The sequence below is a fragment of the Plecotus auritus genome (genome assembly GCF_963455305.1).
Source record: "Plecotus auritus genome assembly, chromosome: 4".
In the NCBI taxonomy this organism is placed as follows: Eukaryota; Metazoa; Chordata; class Mammalia; order Chiroptera; family Vespertilionidae; genus Plecotus; species Plecotus auritus.
The window spans coordinates 173,267,551-173,288,202 of NC_137775.1; the positions used below are offsets into that span (position 1 = coordinate 173,267,551).

At 36.2% G+C, this 20,652-nt stretch overlaps 1 protein-coding gene across 1 annotated transcript in view; it reads right to left on the reverse strand.

The window, feature by feature from the left end:
- Positions 1–8,129: 8,129 nt before the first annotated feature.
- The window catches only part of MEOX2 (mesenchyme homeobox 2), a 63,501-nt gene continuing 50,978 nt past the window's right edge, over positions 8,130–20,652 (reverse strand). The window contains exon 3 of the mRNA XM_080665597.1: positions 8,130–10,006. Coding sequence (XP_080521723.1) covers positions 9,782–10,006 — 225 coding nt within the window. The 3' untranslated portion in view covers positions 8,130–9,781. The remainder of the gene's footprint in view (positions 10,007–20,652) is intronic.

Here is a 20,652-nt window from a genome sequence, read left to right on the forward strand (position 1 = left end):
TATGCTTAGAGGGCTGTGCCCTCCAAACTGGGACTTGTTTGGGACTTTGCCAGCAGGTGAGTGGAGGCTTACAACCATCAATTTGTGAGGGCACAGGACTCAGAAAGAAGAGGCAATTTTGACCCAGTATTGTAACTTGGGCATCTAGGAGGGAGACGTGGTATAAATTGAGTCAGACATAACACAAAAAGAGTAGATTTAGGAAATGAAAGAGCTAGTAAGTTTTGATGGGGATTTATTACACCTTGAAGCATCTGTGGAGATGTGTCCTATTACAGGAAGAGTGTCTAGGAAAACAATACTTTTTATATGTCTGGACCTGACTCTTTGCAATTGCCATCACTGGGCAGCCTGACTATGCATGATGTGAATGCCACCTGGTAAAAGTCATCTGAAATAGCTTTGTGGTGAAAGTCTAAAATGTACAGTCATGTTGGTAATGCATTCTTCTAAGTGCGTAAAGGATAAGTGAATTTATAAAAGTGAAATGGAAGTATTATTTTACATATTTGAAGAATTCATAAACCTCATAATTTTTTAGAAATTGGTATCTCAGTATAGTTTTCCCATTCCACTGGAAACTCTATGATACTCAAATCACAGTATATGCTGGAAATACAGTCTCCTCATCAGTTTGCTACTTTACAGAAGACATTCTTGCCTGGATCCCAGATTATATATGGAGTTTTAATAATATTTGAAAACTGTGTATAACTAAAAGATTTATATTTTCAATTGTTTGCTAGCCTTTATCTAAATTACATTTATCTTAACACACTAAATTCTGTCATTTTCTTTCTCTCTCTCTCTCTCTCTCTCTCTCTCTCTCTCTCTCTCTCTCTCTCAGCACATTTATATAAGAATCCGTTTTCAAAGACTTTTGAGAAAAACTCGTTTATAAAGCAGGCTGGGCCATATAAGAAAGCAAACAATTGATACAAAATAATCAGTTTAGAAACAGATTATCTAAAGTAAAACATGTAATTATTACATTCAACACAAATATAGATCTTGTATTTTATATTCATTACAGTAAAGAAAGAGGGACAGAGGTCTAACAATTCTGACTATATTGTTTAGGCATGAAGAATGAATAAGAAGGGGTAAGGAGGATGCATAGCATTTCTTGAGAGGAAACATACCTTGGTTTTAGTAGGAAAGTCAAATGTTTGATTTGGGCAGTCTTTATTTTTTTAAATTGAACTATGGCCATTTTCAGAAAAGCGGTGAAAGAGCATAATAGCCAATCAATAACAACTGCTCCAGAATCTCCAATCAGCTACTGAGATTGCAGCCCCTAATCACGCCTTCCTCCCAGAGCTCCCCAGGGCAGAGAAAAACCACAGGAAACTCAGCAGAGCTTGGGAGTGAGAATCTCAGAGGACCAGCTGCAAGCCTGGGAAACACTGGCAGGGAAGGGGGTTCAAGCAAAAGGAGAAATGAATTCTGCCAGGGAAATGTTTCTGAAACATGCAAAAATATACAATAAAATAAAGCCAGCCTTGAAACATGAACTAAAACGATAACCAAAGGTTTCAAGAGAGGGATGCACCATGTGGGGATAGTAGAGAGTAACCTCAGCTCTGGAGCAGCTGGAAGTGGTGGAAGGCAAACCGCAATGATACGTTACCATCTTTCATACGACAGTTTAATAAGAAAGGCGGGAAAATACTCTCCTACCAAAATTCAATAAGATATATAAGACCTTTAGGCATAATCATCCATACTGGTGTGTCCTAGATTAGGAAAATTGCTCCTTTAAATATACTTTTAGTTGATTTCAGAGAGGGAGGGAGAGGGAGAGAGAGAGAGAAACATCAATGATGAGAGAGAATCATTAACGGGCTGCCTCCTGCACGCCCCACTGGGGATGGAGCCCCAAACCCAGGCATGTGGGCATGTGTCCTGACCAGGAACCTAACCCAGAGGTGATGCTCAGCCACTGAACCACACCGGCTGGGCCTAAATGTACTCCTTTAGATGCTCCATGTACAATCCATTAGTGGGAAATGCACATCTGGGTATATTTTGACTATCAATAAATCCTTAATAGAAGGCCATAATATTCAGTAACAGACTGCTGCTGACTTTCCACTAGGAATGTGGAAGAGATGCCGTTTTAGTTGACAATCTCTGCAAAAATAATTCCCACATAAAGCTAGACATTTTCAGCGTCACACTCTATTTTCAGAAATTGGATTTGTAGACATTTTAGGAAAAGAGCTGTGGCCAACAGCAAAAGGCAACTCATTGGCTAGGGAAGGAGGTGGCCGTCCTTGAAATACAGACCGCCGGTAAAAGCAGGGAGGAGCAAGCATCCTCCCCAGACAAGGGGAAACCTGGCGTTGAAATAGTTCACACCGGGAATTTCTAGTGGAAAGTCAGCAGAATGTTCCTGAAAAGTGAGGAATTATAGTTACGTTTTCGGTCTCCGGCTGCGGCATCGTGAGCAGCTGCCGCCCACGTGCGTCCACCTGCCATGGGTGCGGGCGCGGAGCCGCTGCGGCTTCCCCAGAGGAGGAACCAGTGCCCTGCGAGCCCGGCTCCTCCCGCCACAACGGGCCGCTTCACCGCCAGACGGCGGGCGTGGAGCCGGCGCCCACAGCAAAGGTGTGGGGGTCACCAGCGGAGGTCTGGCCAGCGAAGGCCCGCCACCTCTCCGGGCAGAGCACCGTCCACAAGAACGCGGGCCACCCTGAGCAGCATGCGGCACGTGATCCGGCAGTGATCCGGCACGTGATCCGGCACCCGCACGTGGTCCGGCACCCGCAAGCAGTGGTACCGCCCTGATGTGCTCATGGCCGCCCAGCCCTTCCCCTTAAAGCAACTTTCCTCAAAAAAAAAAAAAAAAAAAAAAAAAAAGCAAATAAAAATATAAATGAACAATGTGTCAAACAAAATTATGGTTTTATAAAATACTTTTTTTTCATTGGTCTTGGACAGTCACTGATACAAAGTTATAAAGTACAAGTATTGTCTTTAGTATCTCCATGTTCCTTCTGTTCAAAACCTCTTTGATCAAAACACAGGACTTGGGGGCCAATAGACTTCAGTGTAAGGCCACTTGTGTTCGGGCAAAATGCTTCCACCTGCTAACACGGCCAACACGCACTTCAGTGGAGCTGCTGCAGCGGTTAAAGGACGTAAAGGAGGAACCACACTACAAAGAGCAAATAGCTCATGCAAATAGATAAGCAACGACAAAATTAGTTTTTCACAATGGTAATGAAGACTTCTGTTGTAGTAAGCTATCTATACTCACACTTTTAAATTTATCTGAGGGGTTTTCTATCTTGCTTTATATGAGTTTACACAGTATCAAAGGATTGTGTCACATAAATCTGTAGCAAAACTGAAAACATAATACTGTTATGTAATTAATATATTTAAAGAAAATAAAGTGGTTATTTTGCCCTGCAGAGAGCTAAAAATCTCCATTGAGGACTATTTACTCTGATAATAATATGGGTCCTATTTAATAACTATGAAAAACTGATTTTGAAAACTTAATTTCTAGTATTTTGGAATTGGCAATCATACTTTTTTAACTCACTGTTTCTCCTTCATAAAACTTTTCAGAAAAATATAATTGGGGAGATATTTTAATGAGGATATATATAACTTGGATGTAGCCTATATATAACTTGGATGTAGCCTATAGCATCGATTTAAAGTAAAGCTCATTCCATGCGATGTGGAAGTACTCTGAAGGTTTTACAGCTTTGCTATGCAATCTGACCTTTGCAACACCCCAAAAACGGAATGCTTACATGCCACGTTTAAATTCCATCTTACAATATGGTATGCCATTCTTTTCCAACATAACACAGTGATTTCAGACAATTGTAAGCTTGACACCTGATTTCACTTTAACAACACCTGCCCAGAGCGTAATTAGCAGTCCATTTTTATAAAAAAGGACTTCCACGCTGCACAGATGGCATTCCTCATACCAGACAAGCAACGATGTATATTTGGAAACCAGCCAGACTGTCTGCAAAAATTGTGAGAATTTCAAGACAGGCATCTGAGCAGAAGGAAAAATTTCCCTTTTCTTTCAAACCATAAATGAACATCTGTTAAAGCCTCGTCTCCTTAGCTTTTCTTTCTCCTTGTTCTCATCCAACTTGGTCCATAGGAGCACCATTTCAAAGACTATAACCAAATTTTTGGTTTGGCTGTTAACCCATATATTGTTCATTACAAAATGCTCCAGAGCTATATTTTACAATTGATTTGGGTTTACAGCCACTTCTTTGAATGGACCTTGTATCATTTCATTCAGGCATTAAGTCAACAAATATTTATTGATTGTTACAACCTGTCAAGCTTAGAATCAGTATTTGTAATTGTGAAAATTATGCATTGACTACCTCCAGGGGGTGTCATTCACTTCACAATTAGCATAGTGTTACAATGATCACTGTGGTCGCTAGGTGTGGGCAGCCTAGTATCTTGAGGCAGGAGTAACTCTTTTATAATTCACACAAACTCAGCATATCAGCTGGTGGTGGAGCCTCCAGAGACTGTTCAAGGTGCTAGAGACATTGCAATGAACACAGTAAGCAGAGTTCCTGCTCTTATGAAGCCTGCAATCAATGGTAGAAGAAATTGGCAGATATTTACCTAACAGCTAAGAAGAAAAATAGCAATACTTAAAGGGGTAGAATGTGACAGGTGGTGCCATTTTATTTCAGAAGATCTGGAATGGCCTGAATGAGGAAGTGGACACCTTGGAAATGAGGTAGAAGGTAGGAGATCTATATGGTGACAGAGCATTCCATGCAAGGGGATTAGGGAATGTAGGACCTGAATGAGTGGGGAGTAAACTCAGATATGATGAATTCTTCTAAAAGAAATTAAGTTGATGTGACTTTTATAAAATGTGTAATGTCATGAGCCAATTTGTCTTTTTCTATTGAACATAGAAGTTTTATTTTTTATATTTACAGTTGACATTCAATATGATTTAATACTAGAGACCCAGTGCACAAATTCATGCATGGGTGGGGTCCCTTGGCGTGGCCAGAGATTGCCCAGTCCTGATCGGGGCTGATGGGGGCCAGCCAGCTGGCAGGGAACCTTGGGAGGGCTCCAGGGCATGTCCGGCCCTCTTGCTCAGTCCCGATTGGGCCGGACTGCAGCAGCAAGCTAACCTACCGGTTGGAGCATCTGCCCCCTGGTGGTCAGTGCACATCATAGCAACTGGCCGAGTGGCAGACCGAAGGATCAACTGATAGGTTGGACATTTAGCATATTATGCTTTTATTATGTAGGATTAGCTTCAGGTGTACAGCATAGTGGTCAGATAATTATATAATTTCTGAAGTGATCCCCCTGATAATTCTGGTACCTACTTGGCACCACACATAGTTATTACAATGTTATTGACTATATTCCCGATGCTGTACTTTACATTTCTGTGACTTTTATAACTACCAATTCATACTTCTTAATCCCTCCACACTTTTCACCCAACCCCCCAACTCCCTTCCCATCTGGCAACCATCAGCCTGTTCTCTGTATCTATGAGTCTGTTTTGTTTGTTCATTTATTTTGTTCTTTAGGTCTCACATATAGTGAAATCATCAGATATTTGTCTTCTCTGTCTGATTTATTTTACTTAGCATAATACCCTCTAGGTCCATCCATGGTGTTAATAATGCTAAAATTTCATTCTTTTTTTGTGGCTGAGTAATATTCCATTGTATATGTGTACTACATCTTCTTTATCCAGTTGACTAATAATGAACACTTGGGTTAAGAAGTATTTTTGTAATCTTACCATTTTAGATAACATGCACTCTATTAAATTTTAAATTTTTTAAATACTAAAACATTATCTTAGATAATATAGAAATGAGATAAAAATTATTTCATTCCAATGTTGACAAATTTAAATAAAATTGAGCTCTCACCTAAAGAAAGTCAAAATCAAGCAAATAATTTACCCACAATTAGTAGTTCAGCTTTAAATATATACTGTGTGCTTAACATTTCATCAATAAAATAAAAAATACAATAAAAGCAACTGGAAAAATGCAATTATTTCTCAAATAGTTAAAAAACTATACCAATTGAGTATTTGTGTTTGATAAACATTTAATCCTAATCTAAATACCACTCACCTCAATTATTAACTTAATTACTTTAACACCAATTTATTAGGAAACAGGTCACAGCATAACTGACCTATTTTTTAAAATCTATATACTATTTAGACTCACCAGTCTAGATATGTTTATAAGTGAAGGAGAGAATATTTTACAGTAAACTTTTCTCATAACTAACTTAGGATACTCTGCCATCTTGTTACTGATTTTATTCTAGATTTATAATCACCTCCAAACTCCTCTGAAAAGGAAATTAGCATTTGCCACTATAGATATGCCAGCAATTTTTTTAAATGTTCTTGAAAACCAGTATCATTAAAAACATAAAATATATATTTTTATCATTTACTTTGGTCTCTCTGCCCTTTAATCTAATTCTATTCTCCTAAGGAAAACCCTTATTGAATTTCACAAGTCATTCCCACGTTTATTTTATATAATATCATTCCAAAGTTTTTAAAACTATAATTGGGATTATTTTAAGTGCATTTAGTTTGTTTAAAACGCACACACACACACACACACACACACACACACACACAAAATGGCAAGCTTGGGTCTTAAGTGTCTGAAGGGGAAAACAGGCTGACAACCCTAGGTAAATGTGGGAAGTAAGAGGTAATTGGGGTCATGTTAACAATGAGTTAAAAATATGTGGATCAACTTTTGGAAAAACTTTGTAGTGTTCATCCCTCTAAATCCTGCTGGAAAAATGACTCTCACCAAGATTCCATACTATTTTCAGAGGAAGGTACTTTCATGCTATATAAATTTCCACAGAGCTACTAGGTCTGAGACAGAATTATATGAAAAGGGCATTATATAAAAAGATATCATAAAGAGCCAGGATCCCAGTGTAGAATAAAAACAGAGTTCTTTTAGATTTTGTCATTTCTGGAGTGAATTAAACTTGATAGCACATGAGAATATCTTAAATTTCCTGGCAGGATTGTAATTCCAGAAGGATGTTGAGGTATTATCTAGCAAGTCTATGCACCACTTTTAAGATGGAACATACTGAAATACTCCAAAAAGCCTGCAAATTCTAATGAAAATTTAGCCTGATTGTTTACTTGTAATTTTGTCATAATTGTGCTAAGGTGTTCTAGCATCTTAATGGTGGATAATTTTAATCCATTATGAATAAAATGATGCCCCCTTTTGGTCAGAAGTGGCCTGTTCTACCTGGAGGTTCTTCATGTTCTCTGGAGTTAAATTTCATTACATCACCTTCGAATAGCTCACAATTCTCTAACAAATGCCTCACATTTCCTTAATGTCCAATATATTCAGAATCACTTTTTCCTGCTTCATTTATCACACTAAATTGTAATTCTTCTATATCTTTCTATTTGACCACAATCCTTAGGCTCCCTCTTTAGCTGCTTCTAAGAGGTCTTTTCCTCTTATTTCTGGAAATTATTTTCTTGCCGAAATGAATTATCCTCCATTTGGTCCCTATTGAACTCAATTCAATTTATATTTTCCCACTTCTCCAATTTGTCAAGATGTTTTGAATTTAAATCCTACAACAAGAAAGTCAGTCCACCCACGTAGATGTCATCAGTACAAATACACTTCAAACTAATTCAAGTGATTGATAGGAGAGTGTCTGTTTTATGCCTGGAAGATGTTAATCTGAATAGTCCTCCCTCCGAGGCTAACAGAAATATTGCTAACTGTTGTGATAAAATTTATTACACAAAGGGAAAATGTGATACAACTGGTTATTTCATTTCTTGAATATTGTCTATATATCATGCTAGACTAAGTAAATTAAAGTCATTTTTTCATCAGTATCATCGTTCTAAAACAAATGAAATCAATGAAATAATGTTTGGGAAAATTTTATCCACTATTTTTCTCTATTTCTAATTGATTGGGGATGGGGGAGCTGCTGTATATTTCCATACATTTCTGTTTAAAATAGGGAACAAAGGAAAAACAATGTTATAAAGTTGTAAGTAGGACATAGGTATCCAATGCATGTGCAATCATGCATGACACAAAATATGTCAAGTTAATATAATCTGAGTTTTTATTATATTAAAAATATAATGTCCATCAGTACTGAGAATGCTTATTAGTTTATTTAGCTTATTTTCACATCAACAACCTTGGGTATTTTGGCTTATTTGGCAATTTCATCTTTAAAATGTATGACTATTTTACTTATCTCATTGTGGTGAATAATATTACATTTTCTCCTACTTTTATCTTTGATTTAATAAAACACACAAAGAAATCTATTTGGCTTATTCCTCAAATCAGGGAAATGGCTTAGTGTATACCCATTACTATATGGTCTATGATTATCAGAGGACTGCTTTTTTATAATAAACATTTCAGAAATATACAAGTAGATGATTCACTAATTTATGATCATCTGGATTCCCACAAGTGCAGATGAACTTGGGATGTATTAAGTATTTACATTAAAACCTGCAAAAATTTAGGAAAACACAGTAGGGAGACCAAAATTATTTACAAAGGATCATTTATTAAACACTTTGTTTTTTACAAAATACAAAGATTGTTGTTCTGCATGAATACATCATATATGAAAAAAATAATGTTTTTACTGAATTTTATTTGAAGACATTCAGAATTTCATTGTCCACCAACTTGAGGAATCAGTTTTGTTTTGCAACTTGTCTAACACCATCACCAATCAGGGGGAAACCTTTTTCTTGTAAATTAAATGATATTCATAACAGCTAACATTTTATAGAAATAAAATCAGACAATGTCTGTCATACAAAGCTCTTTCTGCAAGGTAACTGATTTGCCTATGATCCTATTTTTTTTTTCAAGCTATAAGATAGGAAGAATTGAGGAGCTAGGTAACTTTTATAATAATGTATTAGCAGCAGTTGATAGAAAATGCAACATAAGATTTGTTTTGTCTGTGGTACAAGAATATGTCCTATCAGACTCTAATGAATTTTTCTCTACTTGAACACAAGTAAGCATGTGCTGATTGTCTCTGGGATGACAAAGTGTATAAAAAGACAGGAAGCTGCTTCTGGTTGTCATCATTGAGTGCCTATTTTCATCAGCTAATATGAATGCATTGCTAAACGTACTGAAGACAGGAAAATGACTTAAGGGTAATATATACAGAGTTAAAATACATTTTTTTTTAATCCACTTAAGAGTGATTTCAGGCACTGTGGTTGTTCAGGATAAAAATATTTCATGTTTTATTCTTGAAAGCAATTTAATTGTCAGTGCAAGCAAAAGCCAATACCTGCCCACTGTCATACACACCACCTCATGCATCTGGAATGTTCAAAGCAAGTTCATCTTCTGCATCTTCATTCTGGAGGCATGTTGAATGAAAATGTCTCATAGTTTGCTCTTGATAGCAATTCCATTTTCAGTGCAAGCAAAAGCAAACATACCTGCTCGCTGCCATACACACCACCCACACATCTGGAATATTCAAAGCGAGTTCACCTTCTCCATCTTCACCGGGGAAGCATCTTTAAGTAAGTGGCACTTAGTGTTAAACCCTCTAGAAATCATGAGAAACTGACTCGAGATGCCTGCATGTAATCATGTTAAAGAATCACTGTCATAGTCATCTCTCTGTGTAAACGATGTTTGAGGAAGGCTTGCCGTCACAACTTCTTTCCTGAGAATGGAGCTGGTCCTCACTGCGTGTATCATAAGTGTGCGTGCTCCGAGCTGTGGTCACTGTCGTGGCTGTCGTCATTGGCTAGAGAGTCCCCTGTCTGCTGGAGGGTGGCCGCGCCAATGCCCGAGAGCTCGGAAGGGAGGAGGGTGCCTTTCTTCACGTTCACCAGTTCCTTTTCTCGGGCCGCAGCTCCTTGCTGCCCCCCTTTTACTCTCTTCCACTTCATTCGCCTGTTCTGGAACCAGACTTTCACCTTTAACAAAGACAAGGAACAAACAGGCAAAAGAAAGAAAGAAAATTAAATGGGCATTTCCCCTTCCTGTTTTGTTGCCAATGAAAAAACAGTTCCTCCGTGTCTTACACAAAGACATGATGAAAGGAATGAGTATGAAAATACACCAACACTGAATTTAATCAGGTCTCACGTTCATGATAATGATTTTTAAACTTTCAGAAGGTCCGTACGAAGTGCGACATGTCCATTTTATGACATGCCATATAAAAAAACAGACGAGAAAGAACTGTTGTTTTAGGTTGTTCACAGGCATCTGGCCTTACAAAGGGTTTCTATGAATTACAGCTAACATAGTTTAAAATGTATTTTTCAATTACAGTTGACACACAATTTTATATTAATTTCAGGTGTACAACGCAGTGACGACATAGACTTCACGAAGTGGTCGCCACCATAGTTCCAGTACCATCTGGCACCATCCACAATGGTAACGTCTGAGTAATTATCTTGGTGAAAAGCTTCCCTCTCTCCTGAGTTCTCCACTTGACAGCCAGCTGCGTTCCTGCAGCAACTGAACACGCGCTCAGGGACGCGGAGGAAGCGGACCTGAAAGGGCGCTGTGTGCTCTGGGACCTCGGCTGCTTCCCAGAGCTTTCTTTCTTTCATTTTTTTTTTTTTAAATACATTTTATTGACTTTTTACAGAGAGGAAGGGAGAGGGATAGAGAGTTAGAAACATAGATCGGCTGCCTCTTGCACACCTCCTACTGGGGATGTGCCTGCAACCAAGTTACGTGCCCTTGACCGGAATGGAACCTGGGACCCTTCAGTCTGCAGATCCACGCTCTATCCACTGAGCCAAACCGGTTAGGGCATCCCAGAGCTTTCCTGAGCGCTGCACCTCAGAGTGAGTCCCTTCTTTTGAACTATTTTTTTTTCTGCCTTTCATATTTTTATTTTACTTTGTAAATATGTAATTCCAATAATTTCCTAAAAATAAGGTCAAAATAAAAAAAAATTTCACTGATATCTGTAAAATACTAACACTGAGATGAGACATTATATAATTCACATCAGCTTTGTAGAGATGTTTTCTTCTAGCATATTAATTGAATTTGCCTAGTGCATTTAAATGTAGATATTTATTATAGATCTTATCTAAAATTATACATGTATAAATTTAAATACACATTAGGTGTCTATCCATGATCAGAACCAGAAAAATATTGGCATCATTGTACTGTCTTCTTTAGGAGGAACATGTTTCCTTTCACACTGTATTTCTCATCATTGTATATTCTTGTTAAGCTAAGTCAGTGGTCGGCAAACTCATTAGTCCACAGAGCCAAATATCAACGGTACAACGACTGAAATTTCTTTTGAGAGCCAAATTTTTTAAACTTAAACTTCTTCTAACGCCATTTCTTCAAAATAGACTCGCCCAGGCCGTGGTATTTTGTGGAAGAGCCACACTCAAGGGGCCAAAGAGCCGCATGTGGCTTGCGAGCCCCAGTTTGCCGACCACTGAGCTAAGTGTCCTCTCACATTGCATTTTGTGTTTATCATCCCCAAGTCTTTATTTAAAGCAAAGAAACAAACAGTTTTCAGAACGTGTGACTTTAAAAAGTAGTTTAAGTTCGATTGTCTTTGAGGCTTCTTGCCCTATCCATATTGATTTAAGGGACTATATTCATTCATTTTTTAAAAAATGACTATACTATTCCATTGTGTAAATATACCACAGTTTATCTATTCTCCTGTCCATGCACACTTGAATTACTTTTTCTTTTATAAATGTTGCTGCTATAAACATTCTTGTATTTGTGTTCTGATAAACATGATCAAACTTCTCTAAGCATATATCCAGGAGATGCAATGATGGGTCACACGTAGTATGAATGTTCAACTTAACATAATAATACAGAAAAATTATTTTCCAAAGTTGCATCAGTTTAACCCCCCACAGTCCAGTGTGTAGGAGTTTTTATTTACCCACTAGAGGCCTGTTGCACAAATTCATGCACCGGTGAGGTCTCTCGGCCTGGCCTGCGGGGATCAGGCAGAAACCAGCTCTCCGACATCCCCTGGGGGGTCTCAGATTGCAAGAGGGCAGTTCTCAGGTGACGTACCACAGAATCGGGCTCCCTCCTCTCTGGTTCTGGGTGCATCACCCGAGAGCCGCAGCTGCCAAGTCACCACATCTCGGCAGCTCCTGCATTGAGCATCTGCCCCCTGGTGGTCATTGTGCATCATAGCTATCGATCAGACAGTTGGAAGGTCACTTAGGCTTTTATATATACAGGTGTATTTGCCAACATTAGGAGTTATCATTTTCCTAATACAATGATTATAAATGTTATCTAAGCATGTTATTTTGCATTTCCTAATTACTAATGAAGTAAAGCATCTTTACAATGCTTATGGCCCATTTGCATTTCCTCTTTCCTAAAATGCCTCTGCATAGTTGGTTTGCATTGAATTCTTTTTAATTTAAATTTATTCTTTATAGATTTTTAAAGTATGTTCTAAATGCTAATTTAATGCTTTGTGGTTATATGGCTGATATTATAGTCTCTCAATTTATTGCATCTTTTTTTCAGTCCTTCGAGTGTCCTTTGATGATCAGAAAATCTAAAATTTCATATATTCAAATTTATCAATTTTATGTTATGCATATTACTTTCATGTCTTCATGAAGACCCATTTTTCTGCTGAAGACAGTAAGAAAGTCTTCTATATCTTCTTCTAAGAATTTTAAAGTTTGCATTTCCAATTGAAGTGTGTAATCCATAAAGTGTTTGTTTTCATACTTATTGCAAAGAAAAGATCTAAATTTACTTTATTCCATATAGATAACAAGTTGTTCCAGCACAATTTATTAAATAGCCCACCATTTTTCACTGATCACTGTTTGACTCTGTTCTAAATCAAGTTTCCATATATGCACAGCTTTTTTGATGCACTCAATTTTCTTATCCCTGTGACAAAACCACAGTCTCAATTATTCTAATTTTATAATAAGTCTTTATATCTGGTCTAGATAGTTCTGTTTTATTCTACTCCAGGAATATTTCAAATATTCTCCATTTTCATTTCAGAAACAATCTGAATTTCTCTTAGCACAGTGCTAAGAGAAAGCAGAAAGAAATATCAATTTCCAAACATGTTTTTATTTTAACATTCCTCATATCACAACACTCCATTGAAACTAGTAGTTTCCTCAGATGCCTGAACCAAAAAATAGTTAAACTAAGATTTAACTCTGGATTTGCAGTGGTCTATTAGGCTATAATTGAAATCTTGTATCATGTACTGAATTACCCATACATATATTAATCCATTTGAAAACAAAATAATAAGGAAATGTGGGAAAAAACCTGATGAATAACTCAAAACACAGTAAAAGAAGATTAAAAACTAGCTGATAGCTGTGCATGTATTATTACCTAATAACCACACATACCTACTTATGACTGTGCAACCATATTAATAGGTGCTATTTATGCATTATTTTTAATATAAACTTTCCAGATATCTTAAACACTATTTCTATTTTATAGATAAGGAAGTTGAGACTCAAATGTTAAGTGATTTGCCTATGATTACACAAATAGGTACACGTGGTGCCAAAATTTAAACCTGGCATTTGTTTGACTCTAGATTGTAGTTTTATTTTTAATTATTTTTGTTCCTGTTATACTTCAAACTCCCATTTTTTAAGCATTCAAGGCAGAAAAGTAAAGCATATAAGATATGTGAACTCCATCCATATGATTACTATCATTCAGGTAATTCTCCTTCTCAATATAATTAGGTTTATAAATATGACACTATTTTCCTGTACTACAATTTAGGTAATTATACTACTCACTTTAATTACCTTTGCAAGCTTGACATTGCATGTTGCATTAGATCTTTTCCACATGAGTTGGGTTCCACTCCTGGCTTCACTTCTGAGTTTCTGCGTGAATTTGAGAAAATTACACTTCTCTCTGCCTCAATTTTCATATTTGTAATATTGGAATAATAAGTCTTTCAAGATTCTCCATAGGGATATTTTCTCCATGGACAATTCCAGATGGAAGAAACACATTATCATCATTGTCACCAAGAGCTGAAACATCCAGTCAAAATCATCTTGGCAGAAAATGAGAGGAATAGATTTCTTAAAATCTACTCTTATTTCCTTTTTCTGGGAAAAAGGGTTCAGTAATTCTATAATACTAGTATAAAACCTGTTCTGTGAAATTTTATATGTAAAAATGTAAGAATATGGTATTGATTTTAGAAATAGTATAGGCTATTTTGTGTTGTTTTCTGTTACCATGTGAAATTTTGCCATTTCAACTTTTAAAACAGACTGATAAAAGACTTCATGGTTTTCAATATTACTTATGTATTCATACAACTCTATGGGTAAATGAATACTACAGATGTATAAATATATATGTAAAAGCATTTGACAATCATATAGTAATCCTAACATATTTATGTACTGTGTTCTTTAGGAATTAGATTACATATTTGATACTGGAACTCCATTAAATTAGCAATGGAACAAAAAGAAAGCAACAAATACATAATGGGTACATCTTATGAAAATGGAACGGAAGAATACAGAACTTCAAAAGTTAGTGTATCCAAATTCATTTTCTAACTAGAGGCCCACTGCACGGATTTGTGCACTGGTGGGGTCCTTCGTCCTGGCCTGCGGGAATCGGTCAAAACTGGCTCTCTGACATCTCCTGAGAAGTCCTGGATTGTGAGAGGGCTGTTTTGGGGTGATGCACCCCGGAATTGGGCTCCCTCCCCTGTGGTTCCGGGTGCATCACCCAAAACCGCAGCTGCCAGGTCACCAAAGCTCGGCAACTCCTGTGTTGAGCACCTGCCCCCTGGTGGTCAGTGCATGTTATAGCTACCAGTTGGAGTGTCTGCCCCCTGGTGGTCATTGCGCATCATATCTACTGGTCGGATGGTCGAATGGTGGGATGGTCAGTTAGGCTTTTATATATATAGATATATTATAAAATATTGGGATAAAACGAAATAAAGAGAGGAAGATTCTGGGAAAAGCATATGTTTTTCTACTTAGCATCAGTATTATAAATAAATCAACAAAAGCAATTACAGAAATTGCAAGTCAATATTGCTATTATAATAATAATAGTAACAGCACAGTTTTATAGTTTAATTTAGGATCATTTTATAATCCAGTTTAATTGGTTGGATTGTAAAAATAGTTTTTGTTTTGTCTTTAAGATAAAGTGTAGTCATTAAAATGCCTAATATCTCATTTTTAAAAATGTTATTTACTTTTATTAAAATTGATAAGTATATTTCATATAATACTCTGAATTTCTAAACTGAGTAAAATTAATCTCACTTGTCCTTGGTGACTTGAAGTCCCTATATATTCATTCATACATACACTTAGTATTACTGAATGTCTAGTGACAGGTACGGTGATCAATGAAAGATGGGAGGGACTGGAGTGAGGAATATACAAATAAATAAGACGGAGTCTCCCCCTTGAAGGCATTCACAGTCGAGAGAGAGAGAAAGAGAGAGAGAAGTAAATAACAGTTTATTGGCCAAATATGAAGGATCTGACATAAAAATTACCTTCATATTTTATGAAATATACTTGAAATCTTTGCTGGTTTAGTTGGTGTCATTGCTAATCCCTTACTAAGAGATTCCCCCAATGGTCCATGAGATGGCATTGAACACTACCCTGAGGCTCAACATCCCACACTGCTATGCTGCCACACAGCTAATATAGCACATAATTTCTTTCCTCTGGGAATCTCATGCTGTTGTTACTGGCATCCTGTGTGCCTTCTGAATGATTGTCCTAGTAACCCAGGGAAATACCCCAGGTTTTAGAAATTCAATCATCAAATATTAAATTGCATACAATTAAAACAAATCTGTCCCTCTTAAAACAAGATATATAAATTTTGTGAACTTTTATTATTTTATTTGAGCTTAAAGTTAATTTTATCGTCTAGTCTGCTATTTCTCTGGAAAATGCTGAAGAAATGAGGGTGTTTTTTAAATTCTTTTTTTATTGTTTAAAGTATTACAAATAGTAGTACAGATGTCTCCTTTTTCTCCTTTTTTTTCCCCAATTAACCTTCCTCCAGCCTCCCCTACCCCTCGGCATATGCCCTCACCCCCCTTCCAGTGTCTTGTGTCCATTGGTTACATTTTATTTTTTTTCATGCTTTGATCTATGGCAAGATTCCATATGAACTGTGTTTGTAACATAGCAAAATAACAACTTACATAAAAATAAATCCTTTATCTCCAGAATCTGAATAATGAAACATAATATTATTTCTGAAATCAGTGCAATATGAACCAAATCTCATAGGCCTTTAATATCTCTGCATGCAGATAATATTTTTCAATAAACTCTTATTAAAAAGTAACAAAAGTATATAATAGCCTGCTCTATTAGTAGTGAATATTTATAGTGTTGTTATAGAATTCTCTTTTCAGACCATAGGCTTATTATAAAGAAGTCTCACTTTTTATCATCTCATTGACAAAGTATTTAATATTTATAATTTCTGGGTGATCAAACTATTCTAAGTAAATAGAAAAATATTAATTCACATCTTGACTCCAAAGAAAGCAGCCAAGTGATTAATTTGTTTGAATGATGTATTTCAGAATCTAGAAAGCATATTTTTGCCTTTAATAAAAGTGCTATATATCAGAATCCTTGTTGCCATTGGCTAAACATTTATTTTATCTCTATGTAATTTATTTACTCATTCACATTATAACGTTTTGGTATAAGGGCTCACAATATATCACAGGAGAACACAAATGAAATATGTATCCATTGTTACACAATTTTATAAGATGACCAGAGGCAAATTTGTCAATAGTAAGTTGAATCTATCTAACTCCATAACCCATATGTATATGACATCATAAATGCCTATCTTTTGAAGAAATAATCATAACACCAAACATATGAGTGAAAACTAAACTTCAGTAACATATCTAGATGTCTCTAAACATATGGAATATGTAGATTTAATATTCTAATTGTTTTCATTTGTATCTGGGAACTTGAAATACTGTAGACAATCTCTAACATATTTATTCAGATCTTTAACATGTGAAAACATGCAAAGAGTAATTGTATTAATACCATTTTCAGATTTAATCAAATCTCCTGTGACTAAATTTGCTCATGGCAGTTGATCGGTGAACCCAATGTAAATAGTCCCTACAAAGACTTACCCAAGTAATACAGTGGCAAAGTCGGTAGATGAACTGAAGAAATGGAACCAGGAATGTTCTATAACAGTGATTTTCAACTCGTGTACCACGGCACACTGGTGTGCCACAAGAATTTTTAAAACATGCAATACCAGACTACTGTCAAATCTATCTATGTTAAAGGCTAATATGCAAAGTGTCCCCTCGGGAGTTCAACCAGGAGACTGGGAGTTCGACCGCTCGCTATGACATGCACTGACCACCAGGCGGTGGCGTGGAATGAAGGAAGGCCCCAGCTGGCAGCTAGGAGGCCCTGATTGGCCCTGATAGTGGGCCAGGCCTAGGGAACCTACCCATGTACGAATTTCGTGACCCGGGCCTCTAGTATAAAGTAACAATAGCCAACACAACAATAGTCATCTGGTGTGAATGAATATAAATTATACCTATTTTTTGTCAGATTGACAAAAATAAATTTTTGGTGTGCCACAGAGTTTTATTAATTAACTTATGTGTGCCATGAAGTGAAAAAGGTAGAAAATTGCTGCTCTATAAGGTAGTTATAAAAATGGGGGGGAAGAAAGCTTCTTTACTCTTCCTGCCTGAATAGATTTGTATCTGATTAAGACAAGGCATCCTCAGCTGTTTCCGAAGGCTTCTGAGAGCCTTTAAAGCAAATTTCAATCAAGCTTCTAAAATAAGGAGTATTTTCCATTTGTATATACACACATATATGCACAAATATATATGTATAGATAGAGATATATCTGCATATCCATCTAGCGAACAACATTAAAACACACACAGGTTATATAATCTTAAGGCTGGTTCAGTAAGGGTAGGAAATTATTTTCCTCAGATTTTATTTCATACCTGGATATTTACAATTTTAAATGGTTAGAGATGAATTGCTTATTTCTCAGTCTTCTACTTTTTACAGATAATATTTCTTAAAATTAATTAATTCTGTGATTGATTCATTGATCTGCTCTTTGTAGACCTTGCTTTATTATTGATCTTCTTAAATCATTTTTCTTACTACACAGCCTTTGTTTTGTGAAACCCAAGGCAGTGCTGAATCTGGCTTTTAGGGCTCAACACACACTATCAATATACATTTCCTTTTAAAAACCAGTGCTACTTGGGAAATCTCTCTTTCACTTCAAACTAAGACTCCATCCCTTATCTCACTGTCAATTCCATCCCACGGTGCTACCCACGTCTTCCAGTTGGAATCAAATCATGTTTAGTCTTTCAAAATGATTTAAGTAAAATAAGTATCTTACTATTACTCTAGGTGACTGTTAGATACTAATTCAAAAAAATGAGAAAATATTCTAAAATCACTGGCTACACAGGTAGTCTTAAATTACCTTGAATGGACAATATGTCAGGTCATGGAGAAATAATTGATTAGCTAACTAACTAAAAGTATTCACATAAATTTATAGAAGTAAACCTGCAAAGGAGAGGGATTGTGTAAAACGCTGAGCAAAAGACAAAACTACTGTTTATTTGGCACATGAAAAATTCTCCTTCATAGTCATCCAAAAAATGGATGCTTATTTTGAAAATACTTGGCATTGAGCCATTTAATGATTTATGAGTAACAAACAAAACATAATCCCTCTCATTTCCACTAATGGAATATGATCCAATGAGGTGGGATTTTCCATTTATTTTGGCAGAGGTATCATGAATCCAGTCTGTCCATTCTGTAACCTCAGTTTACGAATCAGCAACATTGCACTTCGCTTAGCTCTGCGAAATGACTTTGTGAAATGGAAGGATCTCCCATTCTTTCTATATTTGGCCAGCCTTGACTCTATAAAAATGTCAGTTTTGTCACTCCTTTTACAGTTTCATACAACTGCCGTCTCCCTTCTCCCCGCTGTGAGATATTAAAAATTTGGCGGGAGCTTTATCCAAGTGTATCTGGATGGATGAAAAAGCCAGAATAAGCTTGTCAAACTTAAAAATACGTTGGGACAGGAGGTCTTTACACTGACTGGCTCTTCAAAATATTCCAAGTGGCTCTGCCAACTGGAGATTATTAGCTGTTGATTGAGAAGTGGATGAGAAGATGTTGTAAACTGAAAGCTGTAAATTAGAAGCTGAAAGATTACTGGAGTGGTAACTATTCTGCGAAACAACATTATACAATTAAAAATATTTGATGTTCTGTCCTGGCAACCAAACCAATCTCCAATCTCTCTCTCTCTCTCTCTCTCTCTCTCTCTCTCTCTCTCTCTCTCTCTCTCTCCTTTCTCTCTCTCTCTCTCTCTCTCTCTCTCTCTCGTTCTCGCTCTCTTCCTCTAAATCAATAAACATGTACTCGGGTGAGGAAAAAAAATTGAAGGTCAGCCTTGTTTTAGTGTCTCCATTTTTCTTTAACATAAAATACAATAATTTTATTTAGCACCTATGTGCTAGCACAGCTAACATGGAATTACTTTGCAGGATGAGCCTCTTTTTCTTACTTTTTGGTTCGATGGAGTTTCAAAGAATTACAGGCTTCCCTGAACTGTAAAGGCGTTGCATTACGAAAGACACTGACATAAGAAACTTACTTAGCTGGGAGTGATATTTAACAATTCAACATATCTTTTTTCCTAAATTAAAATATAATCATTATTGTAAATCTCTATAACAATATGTATGTGGTACATAATAAAATGTGAGGCAGGTACATTGCCTGGTAATATGAGCAAGATAAAGGAATCTACAAATAACATTTCAGCTATACATAGACATGGTGTATAGGCAAATAGGTAAGATTTTAGATCAAAGTATGTATAAAGGGTACTTCTGAATATAAAGTAAGTTTTCATTTAGGAGAAAGTTATTTCTATAACATGATTTTGCTAAGGATTGAAATTATTTAATATTTGTTTTATATATATATGAATTCTGTCTCTGTATTTACATCTTAAAAGGCTTTAAAAATCAAGAAAAATATTTTTGGACACTGAAAATTCTGTTAAAGTTAAGGAAATAATTTAAAATATGGCGTTGGATAAAATCTTTGGAATATACATGTAAATTACTTCACTAAATCTCATGTTATTTTAATGTATGGAAAAGATAGGGCTTGCAGAATAGAAATTAAAAATGTACATATTTATAATTAGGATACTTTACATGTGGACATCCCATAAAAAGAATGTTACTTAAGAATTTATAGGGTAAAGAAAGATTACATGGATAAGTTTGTATGGCATTATTGAAAAATCAAAGTGATGAGATAGATATGTCATAATTAAAAGATGATTTTACTTTACAAGTCCATGTTTATAACTTTAAAAGCCAGACCTTGAGGGAAAATAAAAAACTGGAAATATCTCACTGGAAAGAGAGCCCTGGCACCTGGGAGGAATATGCTTTCAGACCCTTAAAGAGGCCCAGAATTTAGCAAAATTGATGACT